The sequence below is a fragment of the Cataglyphis hispanica genome, chromosome 2, assembly GCF_021464435.1.
Source record: "Cataglyphis hispanica isolate Lineage 1 chromosome 2, ULB_Chis1_1.0, whole genome shotgun sequence".
Taxonomy (NCBI): domain Eukaryota; kingdom Metazoa; phylum Arthropoda; class Insecta; order Hymenoptera; family Formicidae; genus Cataglyphis; species Cataglyphis hispanica.
In genome coordinates, this window is record NC_065955.1 from 15332995 (window position 1) to 15354373 (window position 21379).

Below are 21379 nucleotides of genomic sequence, written 5' to 3' on the forward strand. Positions count from 1 at the left end.
TCTCGATTGAAGCCTTGAGGAGGAAGGGGAAGAGAAGCTCGATAGTAGCTGAATAGCTTATATTTTATTTTCCAATGCGCAAAGCCTAGGCTATATATAACGCCCAATAATAAACAATTCTGCTTTCCTTCAATACATACTTTGTTTCAATACAAATGATATCAATAATAGTTTTCGAATGAAGCAGGTTTGATCGACCCAAGGTTGATTAAATGACGTCATTGTATCGTCTCTGCCAATAAGAGACTTGAATTCATAAAATAGTGATTGATTGATCCAGGATAGATTAAGATCCGTTCATTCGAAAACACTATCAAAGAAAGGAGAGGAATAGTTGAAAAGAGGGAGTTGACGTGAACAAAGGATCGTGCACCTTCGTGCGTTCTCGTAACACAGCTGACGGCTATGTACATACACTCGGTTCTTTGTTTATTTCGAACAATGTACGGGCGTCACATATCGCATAGCGAGCGATCTCAACTGACTGCTGAACGACTAATAGCAGCGTAGTGCATTAGTAGATAATAGGTAGTAATAGTAGCTGACAATTAGCATCGGTCGAGTGTCCGAGTGCATTGACCCGTGGGATGAAATAGCGGATGGTCATTGACCGCAACTGAGCACGATCTATTGTTTACATCTCAACTCGACATATCCTGAAAAACGGCGTACCGTATCCTCGTTGGTGGATTCCTTCCGATCGTCGTCGTTCTCACGACGATAAGCGATTACAGATGAAAATGTCATCGTCGAGAATAGCGGGAAGTTCTCCCGCGAGAATCTCGAACAATAAAGGCGAGCAACAGGAATTTCCGCTGGGCCTTGATAAGGACGCTAGCGAACATAGTATCTCCAGTATGATGTCGTGCGTATCCATTTCGCCGAAGCACGCAGAGAGCAGCCTCCGGATGATGGAAAGTTATTTGCACAGGCAACAGCTGACAGACGTTACGTTGATCGCGGGTGAGCAGACCGAGCCGAACGTTTTGTTTGATAACAGAGTGGATATCGTTTACCTCTGTCAATGCATTAACTATCAACTGCTAAACTGATTCATATGATAATAGATAATAACGAAATAAATATTGTATTTCAATTAATAGATAAGAGATATTATATTATCCATACTTTAACTTTTTAATAAATAATCAAAGATTTATTTTTTTTCAATAATTTTTTTGAGAAAAGCTTTTATTTTATTATTAATTTTATTATTAAAAATTATTAATAATTTGGAATTGTTATTTTTGATAATTTAATGACTACTGGTCTATGTTTCTAATACAATAGTTGGAGATAAAGTATATTCTATATGAAAATATTCTTGCATATTATATTTGAAAATACATTTAATATATAATTTGAAATATTTATTCAAAATATTAATACTTTAGTATTTTTTAATTTGTACATTTCTATAGGAAATAAGCGTGTCCCTGCTCATCGATTAGTATTGAGTGCTGGTTCAGAATATTTTGCTGCTATGTTTACAAGCTCTTTACGAGAGTCGGCACAAAATGAAATAGAATTAATGGATGTAGATGGAGATGCATTATGGGCTTTGGTTCTTTATTGTTATACGGGTAATTCTGTTTGAAATATATTTGTTCTAAAAAAACATTTTAGAAATATTAATAATATTATATTGAAAAAAAAGACAAAAATATATTTAATAACTATAATTTTTTAAGCCATTTTTACTAATGTCAATAATTCCTCATAACATATTTTTTATATATATATATATGCAGGTTGCATAGAATTACAGGAGGATAGTGTAGAGACTCTTCTTGCAACTGCATGCCTATTACAATTAAATCCAGTTATTAAAGCATGCTGTCAATTTCTCGTCAAACAGCTTCATCCAAGTAATTGCCTCGGCATACGGATGTTTGCTGATACACAGGGTTGTGCAGAATTATTTGAGCATGCACATGCATATACTACTAAACATTTTATGGAGGTTACAAGAAATCAAGAATTTTTACTCTTATCTGCCAACGAAGTCGCAAAATTACTCGAATCCGAGGATCTTAATGTTCCTTCAGAAGAAACTATCTTTCATGTAAGATTGGCTATAAGCATTGTATAAATTATTTATAATGTAAATATTATAAATTGCAAAATACAAATAATCCATTAAGAAAACAAGTAAATTTTGAAATTTTGTATGAAATATTAAAGAATATATGATCATAATGTATGAATGTTTTTTCATATATATGAGATATTTTTTGAATTACTTATAAGTAAATATTTCACATATGCAAAATATATAAGCTCAATGTACAGAGTAACACAACTATTATTACTATCACAATGTAATTTCAGGCCCTTATGATTTGGCTGGAACATGATCCAGAAAACAGGAGCAAAGACGCCAGCAAATTATTAAGTCTAGTGAAATTACCATTGTTATCACCTGCGGTGAGTTTATCAATAGCTTGATCTCAGTAAAACTATATTATAGATCAACTAATAAATTAAAACAGTTTATAGCTGACAATATTGAGAGCAATGAAATGTTCAAAGACCAAAGAATGGCGCAGGAATTAGTAATGGAAGCATTGAAGTATCATCTATTACCTGAACGAAGACCTCTGCTTCAATCAGGAAGAACAAAACCTAGAAAAGCTACTGTGGGTACTTTATTAGCTGTTGGAGGAATGGACGCTAATAAAGGTAATTTATTAAATACAAAATTATTTATAATATCTAGATTATAATAGATTGTGATTAAAGTAAATGCAGTGATATAATATCAATATTATATTAAATTTCAGTCATGCTATTTTAATTTTTAACAAAATAACAAAAACGACACAATTTTCAGGTGCTACATCCATAGATGCATTTTCATTACGCGATAACGCCTGGAGATCTCTAGCTGCCATGAGTGGCAGAAGATTGCAATTTGGTGCCGTAGTAGTCGATAAGAAATTGATCGTTGCGGGTGGTAGAGACGGCTTAAAAACACTGAACACGGTAGAATGCTTCGATTTCTCCACTCATATCTGGAGTACATTACCACCCATGAATGTGCATCGTCATGGCTTAGGTATACATCGATGCGAGAAAATTTGTGAAACTGATATGATTCATTTATTTCATAATATGGAAAATAATAATTTTTATACAGGAGTAGCAGTCTTAGGTGGACCTTTGTATGCTGTTGGTGGTCATGATGGTTGGAGTTTTCTCGATACAGTAGAGAGATGGGACCCAGCAACGCGTCAATGGAGTTCGATATGCCCTATGTCTATACAAAGATCTACGGTCGGTGTAGCTGTGTTAAATGATAAGTAAGTTTTATATACGAATGAATCATTAAACTTTAGAAACTTTTTCTATTAAAAATTTTCAAATATATGTCAAAATAATATTTTAGAAAAAAAATGAGACCATAGTTTAGAATCGAAAAATTGGTTTACCGGTTTCTAAAAATTAACTTTATCATTATATTTATTATTCAGTGTAAATTTTTATGCAAATAATTATTTAAGTTCAAAAAATCTTATTTAATATCATATTTTTGAAATAAATTCTCATAAAATGCAACTTTTAAACTTATGACATTTTGACAGATTATACGCTGTAGGAGGAAGAGATATCAGTTCCTGTTTAAATACTGTAGAGTGCTACGATCCGCATACTAATAAGTGGACACCATGTGCGCCTATGTCGAAGAGACGAGGCGGTGTAGGCGTAGGAGTAGTAAATGGTTGTCTTTACGCGCTTGGTGGTCACGATGCTCCAGCCAGTAATCCTAACGCCAGCAGATTCGACTGTGTAGAGAGGTGAGAAGCTATACTATTATATATATATATATATATATATATATATATATATATATATATATATATATTAAATATACTCAAAGTTTTTCAAGTTGCACATAATAGAACGTGATATTAGATATGATCCTAAAACCGATACATGGACAATGGTTGCACCAATGAGTGTACCTCGGGATGCAGTCGGTGTGTGCGTGCTCGGTGACCGACTTATAGCTGTGGGAGGATACGATGGTCAGCAATATCTCACACTGGTAGAAGCTTATGATCCACATCTCAATGAATGGGAATCCGTAAGTATATAAACTATTCTTATAATTGAGAATAAAAATATAATTTTAAATGTAATCTATATATTGTGAAATATAAACATATGTACATATTTAAAGGTTGCTCCTCTTAAAGCTGGACGCGCGGGACCTTGTGTTGTTGTCAAAAATTTAGCTACTGGAATTTAAATCATTAATACCGATAAATAATAAGATTTATTTCCATATGATTCTATTCATAATTACATGAAAGCGTTTCAGAAATATAATACAATATGCTCTCTCTTGTGATATTACATATATGTTAAATTAATTGTAGTGTTATTTTTCTGAAACGATTTTATAGATAACTTCATTTATGAATAAATATTAAATTTCTTCTTATCCTCCTCCCTCCCCCCTACATACAGGATGCGATAATGCTTACCGTGCGGCAAAAAACAACGCGATAGCCAATCAATTTTTCGTTCTAATGGAAAAGTTGATTGGCTATCGCAACACTTTTTGCCGCGCGGTAAGCATTTCCGCGTCCTGCGTGCGGGAGCCATTAGTATATAAACAACTTTTATAAGATTTTTACACGTCTTTGTATTATTATACTGTATTAAGGAATTCCCAATCATTGTAACTGCCATACATTTATTTCAGCGCTTAGTTACGAATTTGTACATATTACTGCGATTTTATATAAATCTTTAATGTAATAATGTTTTGCTATTGACAATGTAATGTAATTCATATCTATTATAATCTAAAAATAAAGCAAGTTCTTTTTAAATAAAATATATCACATATGAACTATTCTCTCTTAGAAAGTATAACAGATAATATTGTTTCTTTTATAAATATCTTGAAATTGTTCCAAAATGCATAATAAAATGTAATTAATTTTTGCTATAAATGAGTGATATAAAATAAATGTTGAGAGAGAAACTGGAAAATAAGTATTATAGATATACTTGAATAGCATCCGTATATTAAATTATATTAATTATTTTATAAAAATTAAAATTTAGCAAATTTAAACTTCGACAAAAGAAGAAAATTTACATATATAAGAACCATTTTATTTTTCTCATCAAGCTTTATTTACACATGTATGATGTACATTTCCATATTTGATGATTATAACTTCTTTTGAAATAAATAAAAGTGTCATATCGACTAATTAAAACAAAAAATCCTTCATTTAATAAGTTCACATTATAAATCTTTCAATTATTTTCTTAACAAGCTGGGAAAGTCCTAAAAAAACAATCAATAATAAATTATTCATCTTTCATAAATTATCTTTTTAATAAATTATAAATAAAAATTTTTTAATTTATTAAAAATCTAGAAAATATTCGTTTTATTTCTTTCCAAAAACAGTCTTACAAAAAATATCTATGATTAAATTCTAAATATGAAAGGTAAAAAGTACATTTTAGCTTACCGTGGAAAATCCGAGGTTGGCTCTACAAACTTATGCCTAACCATAAATGTAGCGATAGCTTCTGCTACTTTATCCGGAACGTCTTCGTGAACGGCATGTCCACATGCGGGTAATACTTGCATTTGGAATTTACCTATTTTTTCATAAATAATAATTTTATTAAAACATATTAAATATACATATTGTAGCATATAGTTTTCAAAATAATATACCTTGCATTTGTCCTACAGTAAGTTCGCGATCTAATCTATCAACTCCTGCTAACAACAACATTTTTGGAACTGAGACATCCAAGAATGCCGTTGATAATCCTTTAAACCAGCCAAACCAGTGCTGTTCCGTCTTTGCCAAATCTATTCTCCACACATATTTCCTATTAGCAGAGATAGCAGAAGACGTAGGTGCTGGTGGTGGTGGCATACTAAATGTTTCTTCCTCTTGAATAATATCATCTCGTGGTACAATTGGTTCTGGATTAGATTCACATGTATTGTATTGAGTTGGCAATGAGTCAATATCATGAGTTGCTAATTTGCCAGTTTCAATGCTGAAATGATACATATATTGCACATAACTCGATTTATTTTAATATAAAGATATTAGAAAGAATAAAGATATTAGAAAAGCCTAAATATTTTTAAGAACTCACTAACTTTTTTATCTGTCCAGGAACTGAGACCTTAGCAGATTGTATATTACGAATTTGTCCACTACGAATACTGAAAAATGATCAATTAAGATTGTTTAGTTTTATTTAAAAATTTTACTTTATATAAAAGTAAGCAAAGCTGAATAAATTGATAGCAATGCTATTAGTTATTTTCAAAGGATAAGTTTAATCATTTATTGAACATACTTATCATAATACAATTAATGTATTGAAAATATTAAATACTAACCACCATTCTATAGCTTGAGATATAGTGTTAAAACTAGATGGCCGAGATCTTAAGAAACTTTGCATAGAAGCTAATGCATCCATTGCTGTACCCTCTACAACATCTATAACTCCTAATCCATATAAATTTGGAATTAATGGAGCTGCTTTCACAGCTACTGCTCCACCCATACTGTGACCGACAAGAATTATTGGAGTATCATGTGCAATTGTGTCTATAATAGCTGCAACATCTCTACATAGAAAGATAAGTAATTCATTAAAAAGATTCAGAAAAAATTTCTTAAAATTGTATGTAGAATATTTTATAAGAAAATATTGATATAGCATATGACATTTATAAAATAAATACAATTTTTGGATACCATGCTTTGTACAACTTCAGATTGTAGGTACATATAATCTTACATTTCTTTATGCATTCATATTAAAGAATTTTTAACAAGCTTCAATTATGTAATCATTCTTTTTCTTGCTCAAAAAATATAAATATATAAAAAAATATATACACATAAAACAAATATAATACATTTCACTTACGATGCTAAAGTATCTGCGGACAAATCCTCATCATCTGTAGTGTGAGTATCTCCATGACCTCTAAGATCAATGGCCATGACTCTACACAATATCATTGTCATAATCGATTTCTAAAATTTATAGCGTGGATTAATTTTTTCTTTTTATGTGAATAATTGAAATTTTTGCAAATAATACCTACTGTAAGTTCTGCCCATGTTAAACCACTGTAGCCACCACCATGTAATAAAACTAATAATGGCCCTTCAGTGCCTTTGATGTAAACATGAAATGTATTCTGTCCTATTGGCACATCCTTGGAATGATCGAAGTACGGATTCCACTGCACCGGTTCGTAGTCTCTTCTTCGCTGGCATTTCGATTTATTAACTCTAGAAAAGAAGACGTACACTTATACGATTTTTTTGTAGCAATCCGAAATATAATTAATTTCATCTTTCAACTAATCAATCTTGCTTATACACAATTTCGCAGAAAGCCACACAAACCTGGAATTTGCCGAAAAATTGACAGTCGACGGTGGTAATCTAGATTTCAAAATTGACTTTTGAAGAGCAGACATGTTGATATATCGTATACGTCAGTGTCAGTGGCACCGTGGAAATGTTGCTTATGATTTATACTTGTAGCCACACATGCGCAAAAAAAAAATACTCCGCGAGAATTATACGTATCGAGATGGCGGATAAAAAAAGCGCAATAGATATATATATATATATATATATGATATTAACAAAACTTAAACCGGTGAAAAGATTGTCATGAATGTGAGAGTCCCACACATCCAATATTACGCACTATCATATTTATACATCGACGTAGCGAACCTCAAATGGCGTATGTACACTTTACACCATCGACGAATATTGTAACCTCGTCAGTACGTACAGTGGAACAGATGTTTTTCTTTTACTGTGTTCCAAAATTCACTGCCTTTACTGGAAATCTATAATATACGTTACGTGAACTATAAATTTCCAGTATTGGGAGTGAATTTTGGAACACAGTCTATATATATATATTGAGCTTGATTCTTTGATATCTAGCAACAATCGTGCGAAAAGAGAAGAGCTATTTAGAGAAAAATAACTTTTAGATTTAAGAAATATTGGAATAAAAAAAATAATATGTGTATATCGAAATAAGAGAAACAACATGGCGTAACCAATCACATTCGCTACTTTTCTTTTCTCCTACCTTCCATTTCATTTAAAAATGTTATATATATATATATAAATTATATACATATAATTAATATAATTTCATTTCAAAATATTATATATTTTATTTTAGCCTATATAGAAACTAACAAGATAAACTAATATTGAAATATTTTGTTGAAATATTTCTTTTTATCATACAAAGATATAATAATTATTTATTTAAAATAATCTCTCCCTTTATATGCTTGCAAATTTTAATAGAATATGTATTATGCACATATATTCATTTGTTTAAATATATTGTTTAATATAACCAAATATATTTGAAAACAAAATACAACACGCAGTCTGTTTTAATGTTATACAATAAAATTTTACAAAATAATTGAAAAGAAATATTTTTATAAAAACATGTCGGCTGGAGAAGTTAAAAAAGATGTTGTAGCTGTGGTAGTTCATATGTATCCATTGTGTAAAGTAAGTTAAAAAATAGTTTATAATATTATATTTTAATTGAAATATTTCAATTTTAACCACAATAAAAATGATTTTCCTTAGCATAGCGACATGCCAGAGGAAATAAAACAGGAAGCCATAGAAACCTGCGTCACTGCTGTAGAAAAATATTCAGAAAATTATGAACACGCAGCTCATATGATCAAAGATAATCTGGATAAAAAATTTGGACCACCTTTCCAAGTAATTGTTGGAGAAGCTTATTCATGTGCAATAACATATCAAGAGAAATCATTATTATACATGTTTATTGGAGGTAATACAGCAGTTCTTGTATGGAGGACAGTCTCAGATTTTTGATGAATTTTCGACTATAATTCTAAGTTGTAACTCTATCATATGTATATATATATATATATATTTTTTTTTAAATGTATATTATATCTTCTTACAAAAAAATTATACATTTCAATGTTGAATCTTTTATATACAATTGTCATATACATTAATTATTCTCCCATTATGTAATGATGATTATAAATATAAGTTTTGTCAGAGAGAAGGAAGGTATTCAGTACATTCTTATTTCAATCAGTTTGTTATATCTTATATGTGTGCATCTAGATATATTTACTTATAATATTGTTTCTCCATATACGCGCAATTGTATTTAATTATCATAATATAAATATCCAACTTAAATACATTGGACCCATGCATACTTACAAGACACATAAAAAATATTCTTTTCTTTCGTTATCACTATTATATATGTATAATACAAACACCTTTACGCACATTTACAAATATTTTGAATTAATTCACACATATATAATCTATTAAAAATGCATTTTAATTATCAAAGTTATTCTATGCAGATTTCCAAATGCATATCGCTAAATTGCCGGCGCAATACATATACAAAAGGTGCTTTAATTGATAAGTTATTTCAAAGCCATAGCCTTCTCCAACGACAGTATGCCATGATGCACCAAATTTCTTATCCATTGTTTCCTTGATCATTCGAGACACGCTCTCATAATTGTCTGCATACTTTTCTGCTGCAGTCACGCATAATTCCATCGCTTCCTGCTTCATCTCATCTGACATATCACATTTCTGTAAATAAATGTCAAAAAAAATACTTAATCAAATTAATATAATATATAATAACATAATTAATATAATAAATTTTTTCCCTAATTTTAATAATTTACATATATAAATATATTTATTTCAGTTGATTATAATATAATTTACATAATAAGAACATATTTATAATTTTATACAATAAGATAAGTCTTTTAAAAAATTTTAAAAAACATAAAACTTAAATAAATTTAAAAGAAAATATAAAATGGTTTTTTAAATATATTTATAATTGCTTTGTATGTAATTTTTAAAATGCCTACATATATATTATGCTAAATCAAATTTAAGATATTAATTGACATATATTTAAAAGTATTTATATCTAAAAACTGATAAAAATGATGCGTATAATTTTGATTTTAAGTTCGAAAAATTGATTGAGAAATTCGCAAAACATATATACATAAAATGTAATAAAATACGCTCCTTTTATTGATCAACTGTCACGTTCGCATCTACTTATTCAGCAAAATTTGTTATACAATAAATTAAGCGCAAAAACGCATTTTACTCACTCTACAAAGCGGATAGGTGTGAAGAATTTTTACAACATCATCCTTTCTAACTTCGGTCATTATATTATTATTTAAATAAAGCGAATCGCACCCTTGATGATGCTTATATAAGTACTCCGCACAATGGAATGGTTGCGATGTCTTAGGCGCAAGTCAGTGAGTCATATCATATGATATGGGAGAACAGATTGTGTTGATTATAAGTAAAGAGAAAAATTGTTCGTATTATAATTTGATGGAAATACTTCTTACCTTTTTTGCTATATGAAAATTTTAATCATTATTTAATCATAATTTCAGTGTATAAATTGTAACACAGAAAGTATTCATTTACAGAGTGCAAAAATGTTTTAATAAATCATATATGTGCCTCAAAAGAAATAAAGAGGTTAATATACAGTATTTTTGATTATAATAATGACATACATATAACACATCAAAATATTTATTATAATACTGAGAATTTTTTGATGCATCATGTTTAATGTTTTTGAATGATCTACTAGAAAATAATGTTTATTATAAATAGAGGATATTAATAATTTCTCAACCCATTTTCTATCTTAATTTTTTTTTTTATATAAAAAAAACAAATTTTTTATATATAAATTGTGTCTTAACAGAAAATATTTGTGTAAGAGTCAAATTATACAAAAAGTCAAATTTGAACAAAAATGGCATCACGATTTAGTGGAGCATTGCAGATTACAAATCTTGATGACTTTATCACTCCATCACAGGTATATTATACTTGATGTCATTCTTTGGATTTTTTATGATCACATCATGCTAGGATCTATATTATATTTTATTGTTATAGGAATGTATTAAACCTATAGAAATGCAATCAAACAAAAGCAAAACAGGTGCAAAAATAAAAATACAATCTGACAATTTGGTGCTTAATGAAGTAAATGTTCTTAACATTCATTTGTTTATTACATTGTCATATTACAAAAAAATAACATAGAACTTTTTTAGTAAAATTTCCTTTATTATAGATTAGACAGCCTGAAAAATTGCAAAAAGTTGAAATTACACTCGCAGATTGTTTAGCATGCAGTGGTTGCATTACATCTGCTGAAAGTGTGTTAGTTACTCAACAAAGTCAAGAAGAACTGCTCAGAGTATTTCAGGAAAAAATAACTCAACAAGTAAGTAATAAATATGTATCATAATGATATATAAATGTTGAATCAGAATTAGAGTTTTAAGAGAATTAGTTTTTTTTTAAATATAAATATAATTTATCATTATGAAATCTTAAAAATTTTATCTTTGATAGTAATATATAATATATAATTATAGACCATATATTTTATTTATTATATTTTTTAATCATGATCTTTTGTATTTATACAGAATATAGGAAGTACAGATCTCAAATATATAGTAGTCAGTCTATCAGTGCAACCTGTATTGTCATTGGCCCAGCGTTATGAACTTACACCTGAGCAAACTCTCTGTAAATTGGCAGGTTTCTTCTATAAATTGGGAGCTGATGCTGTATTAGATATGACTGTAGCTGATGACTTTACTTTATTAGAAGCTGCTAAAGAATTCGTCGAGCGTTATAAAGCCAATAAGGAGGGCACAAAAAATCAATTACCAATGCTATCCTCTTCTTGTCCAGGTGAAACAAATGCTTTAATGAAAATACATGTTGGTCATTCTTGAAAACTTGTAAAATTTCTTGAAAACTTGTAAAATTTTATTATATAAAATTTTATTTTATTTTCTACGACAGGTTGGGTATGTTATGCAGAGAAAACTCATGGAAATTTTATATTGCCATATATAAGTGTCACAAAATCACCTCAACAAATTATGGGATCTTTAGTAAAATATCACTTAGCCGAAAATATGGGTCTTTCACCAGAACGAATATACCATGTAACTGTAATGCCTTGTTATGACAAAAAATTGGAAGCTTCCAGAGAAGACTTTTATAATCAGCAAAAAAAGACGAGAGATGTAGATTGCGTTATAACATCAAGTATGTACATATTAATTTCTATATTAAATCATTTAGATATATATACGTACATACATATATACATTTTAAAAACTTCTAAATGTTTTAATATATATATTTTATATATATATATATACATATATATATAGTTCACATTATTTTTTAGTTGAATTGGAACAAATGCTTAGTGAAGATGGTTTAGTATTGAATGAAATACAGGAAGGTGAAATCAAACAACCATTTGGTTCTTATAACAAAGATACCGAAAATAGATTATGGAGTCACAGTGGATCAGGATCAGGTGGTTACGCGGATTTTATTTTCCGTTATGCAGCGAAGAATCTTTTTGATGAGGAAAATGTCGTGGTAGATTTTAAAAATCTTAGAAATCCCGATTACCAGGAAGCAGAACTGAAGAGGAATGACCAGGTGTTATTAAAGTTTGCTATTATTAATGGATTCAGGAATATACAAAATATAGTTCAGAAAATGAAAAGAGGCAAATGCATTTACGATTACGTGGAAATTATGGCATGCCCATGTGGTAACTATTGCTTTATTTAAATCAATTCGTTAAAGTTCTGTGTGTTAAATAATTTTGTTAAATATCTTAATGTTATTATTATTGTCAGGTTGCTTAAATGGTGGAGCACAAATAAGACCTGACGGAAATATCCAACCCCGAGAACTTGCGTCAATATTAGAAAATGCTTATCATAAACTTCCATTAAGCAAACCTGAAGAAAACAAAGTGGTACAGAATTTGTATAAAACTTGGTTGGGAGGAGAACATACAGACAAAGTTAATGCATATTTTAGTACACAGTATCATGAGATAGAAAAGATGAATACAGCGCTTGCTATAAAATGGTAACATACAGTGTCATATACGATTACGTTTTGTACAATATGTATATGTATTTTGTATAATTAGTTTACATTAGCCAAGATTGATTTATTTTTATGTACAAAAATAACAAAAATAAATTAATAATTGTTAATCAATTATTACTTACTTTTAAAATCATAATAAATTAAAATCATTTTCATTTGAATATACCAACTTTAGATCCATAATATTAACAATAAAAATAAATTTTCTTCTTAAAAATATAAACAATAAAATTTACTTATATGTATGTACATATAGAATAAATCACATTAATAACACAAATTATACGACTATCCATTGTGCAAGATTGTATGATTGTACCTAAAATCTATCATATCAAATCTATCAATAATTTTATATTATAAGGGTATTTATTTACATAAGCCATAAAATAACAGATAATTATCCCAATAAATAATATCACGATACGTGTACATATAAATACCTTCTCACAATTCATGTGAATAGCTGTTGTTTAAATATGAATTATTCTCTTATATATGTTACCTTTTAATAAAGCAACATTTTTCAATAAATCCTAAATGCTACATATCTTACATATTATTTTTTTAAATTGCATTGTTTCACATATAATGTGTTACGTAAATTGTACATGATATACATCATGTGATACACACAATGTGATACATTTGCATAAATGATTTTCTTAAGAAAAATAAATAAATAAAAATTCTATTTGCATTATGTGGAATGGAAATATTACTGTGAAACACTTTTAGTAAAACACTCATTAGACATAATTTTACTTATTTGCTTCATATTTCTTTCTCTTTGTTTTCATAATTCTAAATCTTTCTTTCAACAATTATAGCCACCTTTTCACTTAAGATTGTAACAATGAATAAATAAACAATTAAATGGAGCATGATGGCTCTAATTATCTAGAATTTTTGTTATCTAAAAATTCTTCATTTTCATTCATCTCTTTGGATTCTGATTTCTTCAAATCTAAATCTGGATATCCATCCTCGATATACCTAATGGAATCATGATCCATGTGATTGTCATCTTTGTTTTCGCATGTGTCTATTAACCATCCCTGATTGCTATCAATTTCCCTAGAAACAACAAGGAAAAGTTCTTTTTCCTTGCTATCTATCTGGTCCTTTAGATATACGAGTAAATCATTGTCCTGAAAAATAAAAGAGAATATGTGTGTGCGTGCGTAAGTATGTGCGCGCGCGTGTGTATATATATATATATATGTATATATATATACAATTATATATGTGTGTATATATATATATATATATATATATATATATATATATATTTTGTATTTTGTGTTTTGTATTGTATTTACAATACAAAAATATATTTGTCTTGATAGAATTAATTTTTATTTATTGACCTTTCCTATTAATTGTGGTGAATCCAGTTTCGAATCAAGATTATAAAAGGCACCGTGAATCTTTTTTAGAGCAATCCAATGACGTCGTTTCAAAGGAAGTAACACAAAACCTAATTTATATTCAGTTGGAACATTTAGTATAAAACCCTCAATGTTGTCTAAACAAAGACATTTAGGGTCCCTATAAAATAAAAATTCTTATATGTTTTCATATTGATAATAATATATATAACCATATTATTTATATAATATAAAAATACAGACCTACGTTTATCAAACCATACAGCTTCGCATCCTCTTCTTTGAAGAGCAGCCATAATAACATTAATATCATAGTTGCCAAGTCCTAATAATGACTTATGAGGATTAATCCATACATCAGGACTTAAACTATAACAAATTTGATCTAATTCCTGTTTACTAAAGTCACGCTCTTGAAATAAATTGTTTAATGCGTGTAATGCACATAGCTCCTTCACCTATAATTTAATTTGTAATCATTAAATACATTTTACGTATTAAATACATTTAATATGTAAAGTATATACATATACAAATCAATTTAAAAAATGAAGCATGTGTTTCATTATTCCTATTAACATTCTGTGCTTTTTGCTATATTTTTTATACAACATAAAACATATATATATATATATATATATATATATATATAATTTATAAAAAAAATATACAACATAACATTATCAAAACTTACTTGTCGCTCATGATATATAGATCCAGTCATATCAGTCGCTGTGCTTGCAACCATTGTAACTACATAATTTTTTCCGTCTTCTGTAATGTGTGTTGGTATTTTCTTTGGGTAGAAACTTTTCAAAAAATTTAATAACAAATAAACGACGTTAGAATCGTTTGACTGGAATCTTAATAATTCACGATTATTCTATTAATATGATCAACATTTCATGTGTGCAAAGATATAATAAATATTATTCGAAAAAGCGCATATACAATAATTGTAGAAGAAGTGACACAGTGAATTTTGTATTAAAAATCTTGATTGATGATACCAGAACATAGATGTGTCCAGAATATCTCTTTATCTATCTGCCTCTTGATATTGGTTTACAGTCTCTAGTCATGAAAGAGCTCGACAGAAAAGTGCGAAAATATTCTGAATAAAAATCCACAAGAGAGTCGACTTTTTAGCTTCTTACTGATTGAGCTACCTCGTATGTAATACATGGAAACGACCGAATATGGCGTCTTAATAAAAACGTTCTAATCAAAACGCATTATAAGACTTGTGATTGGTTCCGCCATTTTTTATTTGCCCTAGTTTTTTTTATTTACTAATCGAGATAAAGATTTCTTTATCGTGATTGGTCAATTAAATGTTTTATATATCTTCTTCTTTTTCGTAAAATTTGGATAAAAAATGGGAAATCGTCTATTATGATACAATATACGACTCTTATGAAAGAGTCTATCGATGTCGATAACTTGAACAGCATAAAAAGAAAACGAAAACTCGAAATTCGAAGAACGCACAGAGAACCTCGTAAATCGTGAGCCGTTCGATGTGTGTGAAAGCTTCCTGAACGAAGCGACATCGAAACTAATCGCCAGGATGGAGTCTGTGCATTCTGACGAAGAGGAGCTTCGCAAGAAAGATATTAAAGAGAGAGATAGCTTTGCTAACCGTCTCAAAGCTAAAGATGAAAGTAAAACACGCAAAATTGCCATGCCTAGTGGTTCTGGAGCCGGTAAGTTGCAAAGAGACTATCTCATTTCAGTATGTTTAGAGTAATCCGCTCTATTTGTATTGTGATAAAAATACACTTAATTAATGTGATATGACAATTTTCCAAACCTTCAGAAGTAGCATCTTTAATAATAATAATAATCTTTAACTCTTTTTACATTTGTTAAACGACGATTTTTACTTTTCAAATCTTTGTTTTTATGCAAAAAATATTTTATGCAATAAGTATCAATTAAGTTTTTTATTTTTATCAGAATTTAAATAGATTGTGTCATTCCAAACACCCTAATTTTTTGCTTTAATCATAACAATAGATCTATTAATATAGCTATTAATATTATAACTATTAACAATATAGCTATTAATGAGGGAGAAATAATATAGTTTATATTATGTACATTATAATATTATATATAACTTTATTTTGAAATTTATATTTTGCTTTTGGAGCTGAAGCAGCTAAGAGGCTCAAAATTATGGAGATTGATGCAAAAGAGAAGCTGGTACCTAAATTAAGAGTTGAGTCTCGTAGAAAATATTTGGAGAAACGTAAAGAGGACAAAGTTGCAGAATTGGAGGCTGATATTCTTGATGACGAATATTTATTTGACGAAGAAATGTAATTTTATACTGAGATATATATAACTTTTTTATATAATTAATTTTAAAAACATAATTATCTAATAATATACTTGTTTAACAGTTTAACAGAAAGAGAAAAGCATGAAAGAGCTCGAAAAAAGCAATTGTTGTATTTGGCAAAAGAACATGAAAAGGCAAGAGAGCTTGAGCGTATCCAGCGTTATCATATGCCTCTTGAGAAAGGTAAGATGGAACCAGAACCTGATATTGACAAAGAACCACCACAGTCAGAACAAAGCAAATGGGAATCGGATCAGATATCATCAGCTGTTTTTCGATTTGGTGCTAAAGATAGAAAAGGTACATATTATTAAACATTAAAAACAAGTGAGATTATTTGTTTATTATTTTTTTTAACTTAAATAAGCTTATAATTCTATTTTGCAGCTCAACAAGAGTATAGTCTCCTTATGGAAGATGATATGATTGAATTTGTTCAAGTATTACATATGCCAGGACATGATAGGGAGAAAAAACGCGAGGAAAGTCCACCTGCACATGTTAAAAGCTTACAAACCATACAAGAAACAAAGAAGAGTTTACCTATTTATCCTTTTAGAAAAGATTTGATACAAGCTATTAAGGATCATCAGGTAAATAAGTAGATATCAGAACACATTGCGGGTAATAAATAATATTATGGAATACAAGAGGCATTACATTTTTGAATATCAGGTTTTGATAATAGAAGGTGAAACAGGCTCGGGGAAAACCACACAGATTCCACAGTATTTGTATGAATCTGGATTTGCAGAAGATGGTAAGATCATTGGATGCACACAGCCAAGGCGAGTGGCTGCAATGTCGGTGGCTGCAAGAGTAGCCCATGAAATGGCCGTTAAATTGGGCAATGAAGTTGGCTATGCTATTCGTTTCGAAGATTGTACATCGCATCGCACCCGCATCAAGTATATGACTGATGGTACATTGCACCGAGAGTTCCTCAGTGAACCTGATCTGGCATCATATAGGTATATGTTTATGAACATTGTTAATAGAATCGAAAATAAAAATTATTAAGACAAAAATAATAAAATTGTATGAAAAAAGTAAAAAATGAAAAAAGAGAAGAGTAAATAAGAAAAATTAAAAATTGAAAAATTTTTTACAAATTAGAATTATATTATGTCAATATTATTCTGAAATGCTTTGAGTCACAATATATATTGATAAATTATTCTGATAGTTATTTTTTGCATTTTTAGCGTAATGATAATTGATGAAGCACACGAACGGACCTTACATACAGATATATTATTTGGTTTAGTGAAAGACATTGCTAGATTTCGTCCCGATTTAAAATTGTTAATATCATCAGCTACATTGGATGTTACAAAGTTTAGTGAATTTTTCGACGATGCACCTATATTTAGAATACCAGGACGCCGTTTTCCCGTTGATATTTACTATACAAAGGCACCAGAATCAGATTATATTGAGGCATGTGTAGTTTCTATTCTTCAAATTCACACAACACAACCATCGGGTGATATATTGGTGTTTTTGACTGGTAAGCATCAACATATCTAAAATGTTGCAAAATATAATAAAAAATATATTTTGTATGTAGGACAAGAGGAAATCGAGACATGTCAGGAAATATTACAGGAAAGAGTGAGAAGACTGGGTAGCAAGTTGGCAGAACTACTAATTTTACCTGTCTATGCAAATTTACCAAGTGATATGCAAATCAAAATATTTCAACCAACTCCACCTGGTGCAAGAAAGGTAATATATTTCTCTTAAGAAACTATACAATATTTTTTTAAATTATACATGTATAAAATTTCAACTTTTATTTTTAAGGTGGTATTAGCAACTAATATAGCAGAGACTTCATTGACTATAGACAACATAGTATATGTGATAGATCCTGGCTATGCAAAACAAAACAATTTCAATCCACGTACCGGTATGGAGAGCTTAATAATTGTACCAATCAGTAAAGCATCTGCGAGTCAGGTATTTTTCTCGAAAAATTTTACATTTTTTTTTTTAATTATGCATGAAATTTAAATGAAAACGGAAAACAAAATTTTAGAGAGCGGGACGTGCTGGTAGAGTTGCGCCCGGCAAGTGCTTCCGTCTCTACACAGCGTGGGCCTACCAACATGAACTTGAAGAGAGCACTGTGCCCGAAATTCAAAGAATTAATCTCGGTAAGAATTTAACAAAAATATACAAGGTTGCATTATCGAATTATTATAAAAATGTTATATTTTTATATTCTTTAAATCTAATTGGTCAAAATATTTTATATATGTTTGTATTAGGTAATGCAGTACTCACTCTGAAAGCTCTCGGGATTGATGATCTGATGCATTTTGATTTCTTGGATCCCCCGCCACCTGAAACATTGATTTTGGCATTGGAGCAGCTCTATGCGTTGGGCGCGCTCAATCATCGTGGAGAACTAACAAAACTCGGACGTAGAATGGCTGAATTTCCGCTGGACCCAATGATGGCAAAGATGCTATTAGCTAGTGAAAAATACCGTTGCTCAGAAGAGATAGCGACTATTGCAGCCATGCTCTCGGTAAATGGTGCTATTTTTTATAGGCCGAAGGACAAAATTATACACGCAGATGCTGCGCGCAAAAATTTTTACGTACTTGGCGGTGATCATTTAACACTTCTCAATGTGTATAATCAATGGGCACAGAGTGATTTCAGTACGCATTGGTGTTATGAAAATTTCATACAACACAGGTATGTTAATTGGTGATTAGTAGCAACGATATTAACAAATTGTCATAAAAAAATTTTGTTATGATTTGTTTATTAGATCTATGAAACGAGCAAGAGACGTTAGAGAACAGCTAGTAGGCTTAATGCAACGTGTAGAGATGGAATTAGTCTCAGGAATCACAGAAACAATTAATATTAGAAAGGTATGTGTATACATATATTACAAATAACGAATTATTTTGTTTTGTTTTGTTTTGCAAAATATAATGGAAATATTTTTGCTTAGGCTATTACAGCTGGTTATTTTTATCATGTGGCACGATTATCAAAAGGAGGTCATTATAAGACTGCAAAACATAATCAAACAGTTGCAATACATCCAAATAGCTCTTTATTCCAAGAGCTTCCACGTTGGCTTCTTTATCATGAACTTGTTTTTACTACTAAAGAATTTATGCGTCAGGTAAGTAAAAATATAATTAGCTTACTCACATTAAAATATATATAAGTTTAGAAGAAATTAATATTTGTTAATATTTAAAAATATATATGTTGAATAGGTGACGGAAATTGAAAGCAAATGGCTATTGGAAGTGGCGCCTCATTATTATAAGCCTAAAGAGATAGAAGATACAACAAATAAAAAAATGCCTAAAGTTATGGGCAGGGCACAACCAGATGGTACAAATTAACGATAATTTCGTACTGTTAAATCAATATCAACTGTGATATTAAATTACATTTTGTATAATGTATATATAAAATAAAAAACAATGTTATCATGTATTGGATTCAATTATCAAGTATTCATTCTGCAACAAAATTAGTTTTCTTTCACACACACCTACTTTGTAAAAACTTTTTATTTGAGAATTAAAATGAAAGCTGTAATAGAAATAGACATCTCTGAAAAGCCTCTGAAAAACGTTTTTACATAAATCAAACAATTTTATTGTAATCTATTTTATTAAAGATAGCAAAAATTAATAAGCACTTTTTGACCAATAAATATCAATTGAAAATAACATTATAAATGTACGTGCTAAATGAAATTTTGTTCAACATATTTGATATCGATGATTTCATAAGATATACTAGGTAGTTAGATTATATATATTAATTTATACTATTTATATATTAGTAAATTATAACATGTGAGCGCTCTCTATTCATAATCCACAATAAATGTGCTCATTAAAAATTTTTTAGCGATTGAATTAAAATTAATGCAACCATGCAAATTAATATTTTCCTTTTTTTTTATTGGACAAACTGAAATACTGAACTCTAAAATACTGCAAACTTTTATTCTATTCTGGAGTTATCTTTTCCTTTTTTTGGATTTCTGTTCCATTAAGGATACAGTACTATAATTTGAGTTCAGATTCCATTCTAGATTCCAATCCTAGAACAACTGTTTTTCTATAAATAAAAAAAAAAATTCTTTTCATTAATATCTCTGCACTTTCTCTTATTATAAAGGCTGCGTTTCCATACTGCCAGTAAAATTGAAAATCTATTTACATCATTTGTATTATATAGATTTTCGGTACTAGCAGTGAATATCGGAACTCAGCCATAATCGCTCATAAACCATATGAATAGATAAAAATAAAAGAGCAAAAGATATGTTACATCTTTATTTTGTAAATATGCCATTAGAACCTGAAAAAAGAAGAAGAATTGAAGAGTGTATGCAAAATGTTTGGAAACAAAGAGAAATATGCCATACAATTTCATTTTAATTATTTAAACTTTATCGAGAGCGATAATTTCCTCTATTTCAACTTATTTTTTTTAATCTTCATTAATCTTAATTTTTATTCTGATAGCATATGTGTAAATTAAATGTTATTGCATAA

General features: G+C 29.3%; 7 protein-coding genes across 8 annotated transcripts; 4 read left to right on the forward strand and 3 right to left on the reverse strand.

The window, feature by feature from the left end:
* The first annotated feature begins 178 nt into the window (after positions 1–178).
* Positions 179–5028, forward strand: LOC126859119 (kelch-like protein 5). The gene is made up of 10 exons (XM_050610090.1): positions 179–963; positions 1422–1583; positions 1752–2065; positions 2332–2427; positions 2493–2682; positions 2834–3058; positions 3140–3302; positions 3585–3797; positions 3916–4087; positions 4184–5028. The coding sequence occupies exons 1-10, from the start codon at positions 735–737 to the stop codon at positions 4250–4252; spliced, it is 1833 nt and encodes a 610-aa protein (XP_050466047.1). The 5' UTR covers positions 179–734; the 3' UTR covers positions 4253–5028.
* A 99-nt stretch (positions 5029–5127) lies between these two features.
* Positions 5128–7850, reverse strand: LOC126859120 (protein phosphatase methylesterase 1). The gene is made up of 8 exons (XM_050610091.1): positions 7425–7850; positions 7118–7307; positions 6937–7046; positions 6398–6631; positions 6152–6217; positions 5711–6045; positions 5499–5631; positions 5128–5308 (listed from the first exon to the last, which is right to left on the reverse strand). Exons 1-8 carry the CDS (start codon positions 7496–7498, stop codon positions 5290–5292), a joined length of 1161 nt encoding a protein of 386 aa, XP_050466048.1. The 5' UTR covers positions 7499–7850; the 3' UTR covers positions 5128–5289.
* A 577-nt stretch (positions 7851–8427) lies between these two features.
* On the forward strand, positions 8428–8925 carry LOC126858835 (dynein axonemal light chain 4-like). Its single transcript, XM_050609441.1, has 2 exons — positions 8428–8576; positions 8658–8925. The coding sequence occupies exons 1-2, from the start codon at positions 8511–8513 to the stop codon at positions 8913–8915; spliced, it is 324 nt and encodes a 107-aa protein (XP_050465398.1). The 5' UTR covers positions 8428–8510; the 3' UTR covers positions 8916–8925.
* Positions 8926–8973: 48 nt separating this feature from the next.
* Positions 8974–10353, reverse strand: LOC126858836 (dynein axonemal light chain 4-like). The gene is made up of 2 exons (XM_050609442.1): positions 10223–10353; positions 8974–9674 (listed from the first exon to the last, which is right to left on the reverse strand). Exons 1-2 carry the CDS (start codon positions 10280–10282, stop codon positions 9426–9428), a joined length of 309 nt encoding a protein of 102 aa, XP_050465399.1. The 5' UTR covers positions 10283–10353; the 3' UTR covers positions 8974–9425.
* A 93-nt stretch (positions 10354–10446) lies between these two features.
* On the forward strand, positions 10447–13205 carry LOC126858832 (probable cytosolic Fe-S cluster assembly factor AGAP009023). Its single transcript, XM_050609437.1, has 8 exons — positions 10447–10610; positions 10846–10962; positions 11043–11132; positions 11224–11376; positions 11585–11855; positions 11970–12218; positions 12364–12741; positions 12830–13205. The coding sequence occupies exons 2-8, from the start codon at positions 10897–10899 to the stop codon at positions 13069–13071; spliced, it is 1449 nt and encodes a 482-aa protein (XP_050465394.1). The 5' UTR covers positions 10447–10610; positions 10846–10896; the 3' UTR covers positions 13072–13205.
* Positions 13206–13441: 236 nt separating this feature from the next.
* On the reverse strand, positions 13442–15767 carry LOC126858834 (josephin-2). 2 transcript variants are annotated; one of them, XM_050609439.1, is made up of 5 exons: positions 15493–15767; positions 15177–15291; positions 14726–14940; positions 14462–14642; positions 13442–14242 (listed from the first exon to the last, which is right to left on the reverse strand). In XM_050609439.1, exons 1-5 carry the CDS (start codon positions 15498–15500, stop codon positions 13988–13990), a joined length of 774 nt encoding a protein of 257 aa, XP_050465396.1. In that variant the 5' UTR covers positions 15501–15767; the 3' UTR covers positions 13442–13987. The 2 variants fall into 2 exon arrangements, with proteins under 2 accessions (XP_050465396.1, XP_050465397.1); XM_050609440.1 differs by having other exon boundaries at positions 15177–15767.
* Positions 15768–15911: 144 nt separating this feature from the next.
* LOC126858831 (pre-mRNA-splicing factor ATP-dependent RNA helicase DHX16) lies at positions 15912–20303 on the forward strand. The gene is made up of 13 exons (XM_050609436.1): positions 15912–16188; positions 16638–16806; positions 16891–17129; positions 17217–17422; positions 17505–17800; positions 18035–18339; positions 18400–18557; positions 18636–18791; positions 18871–18988; positions 19103–19538; positions 19615–19720; positions 19804–19980; positions 20078–20303. The coding sequence occupies exons 1-13, from the start codon at positions 16053–16055 to the stop codon at positions 20207–20209; spliced, it is 2634 nt and encodes an 877-aa protein (XP_050465393.1). The 5' UTR covers positions 15912–16052; the 3' UTR covers positions 20210–20303.
* Positions 20304–21379: the final 1076 nt, after the last annotated feature.

Coding starts and splice junctions, on each gene's coding strand:
- LOC126859119 (XM_050610090.1), top strand. CDS start 735: ATGAAAATGTCATCGTCGAGAATAGCGGGAAGTTCTCCCGCGAGAATC. Junction 2,683..2,833: donor AGGAATGGACGCTAATAAAG/GTAATTTATTAA, acceptor CACAATTTTCAG/GTGCTACATCCATAGATGCA. Junction 4,088..4,183: donor ATCTCAATGAATGGGAATCC/GTAAGTATATAA, acceptor ACATATTTAAAG/GTTGCTCCTCTTAAAGCTGG.
- LOC126859120 (XM_050610091.1), bottom strand. CDS start 7,498: ATGTCTGCTCTTCAAAAGTCAATTTTGAAATCTAGATTACCACCGTCG. Junction 6,632..6,936: donor TCCGCAGATACTTTAGCATC/GTAAGTGAAATG, acceptor CTTTCTATGTAG/AGATGTTGCAGCTATTATAG. Junction 5,632..5,710: donor TACTGTAGGACAAATGCAAG/GTATATTATTTT, acceptor ATGAAAAAATAG/GTAAATTCCAAATGCAAGTA.
- LOC126858835 (XM_050609441.1), top strand. CDS start 8,511: ATGTCGGCTGGAGAAGTTAAAAAAGATGTTGTAGCTGTGGTAGTTCAT. Junction 8,577..8,657: donor ATATGTATCCATTGTGTAAA/GTAAGTTAAAAA, acceptor GATTTTCCTTAG/CATAGCGACATGCCAGAGGA.
- LOC126858836 (XM_050609442.1), bottom strand. CDS start 10,282: ATGACCGAAGTTAGAAAGGATGATGTTGTAAAAATTCTTCACACCTAT. Junction 9,675..10,222: donor ACACCTATCCGCTTTGTAGA/GTGAGTAAAATG, acceptor ATTTATTTACAG/AAATGTGATATGTCAGATGA.
- LOC126858832 (XM_050609437.1), top strand. CDS start 10,897: ATGGCATCACGATTTAGTGGAGCATTGCAGATTACAAATCTTGATGAC. Junction 11,856..11,969: donor GCTATCCTCTTCTTGTCCAG/GTGAAACAAATG, acceptor TTTCTACGACAG/GTTGGGTATGTTATGCAGAG. Junction 12,219..12,363: donor AGATTGCGTTATAACATCAA/GTATGTACATAT, acceptor ATTATTTTTTAG/TTGAATTGGAACAAATGCTT.
- LOC126858834 (XM_050609439.1), bottom strand. Junction 14,941..15,176: donor CTATATATCATGAGCGACAA/GTAAGTTTTGAT, acceptor ATTAAATTATAG/GTGAAGGAGCTATGTGCATT. Junction 14,243..14,461: donor CACCACAATTAATAGGAAAG/GTCAATAAATAA, acceptor TTTATTTTTCAG/GACAATGATTTACTCGTATA.
- LOC126858831 (XM_050609436.1), top strand. CDS start 16,053: ATGGAGTCTGTGCATTCTGACGAAGAGGAGCTTCGCAAGAAAGATATT. Junction 17,801..18,034: donor CCTGATCTGGCATCATATAG/GTATATGTTTAT, acceptor TTGCATTTTTAG/CGTAATGATAATTGATGAAG. Junction 18,340..18,399: donor TATATTGGTGTTTTTGACTG/GTAAGCATCAAC, acceptor TTTTGTATGTAG/GACAAGAGGAAATCGAGACA.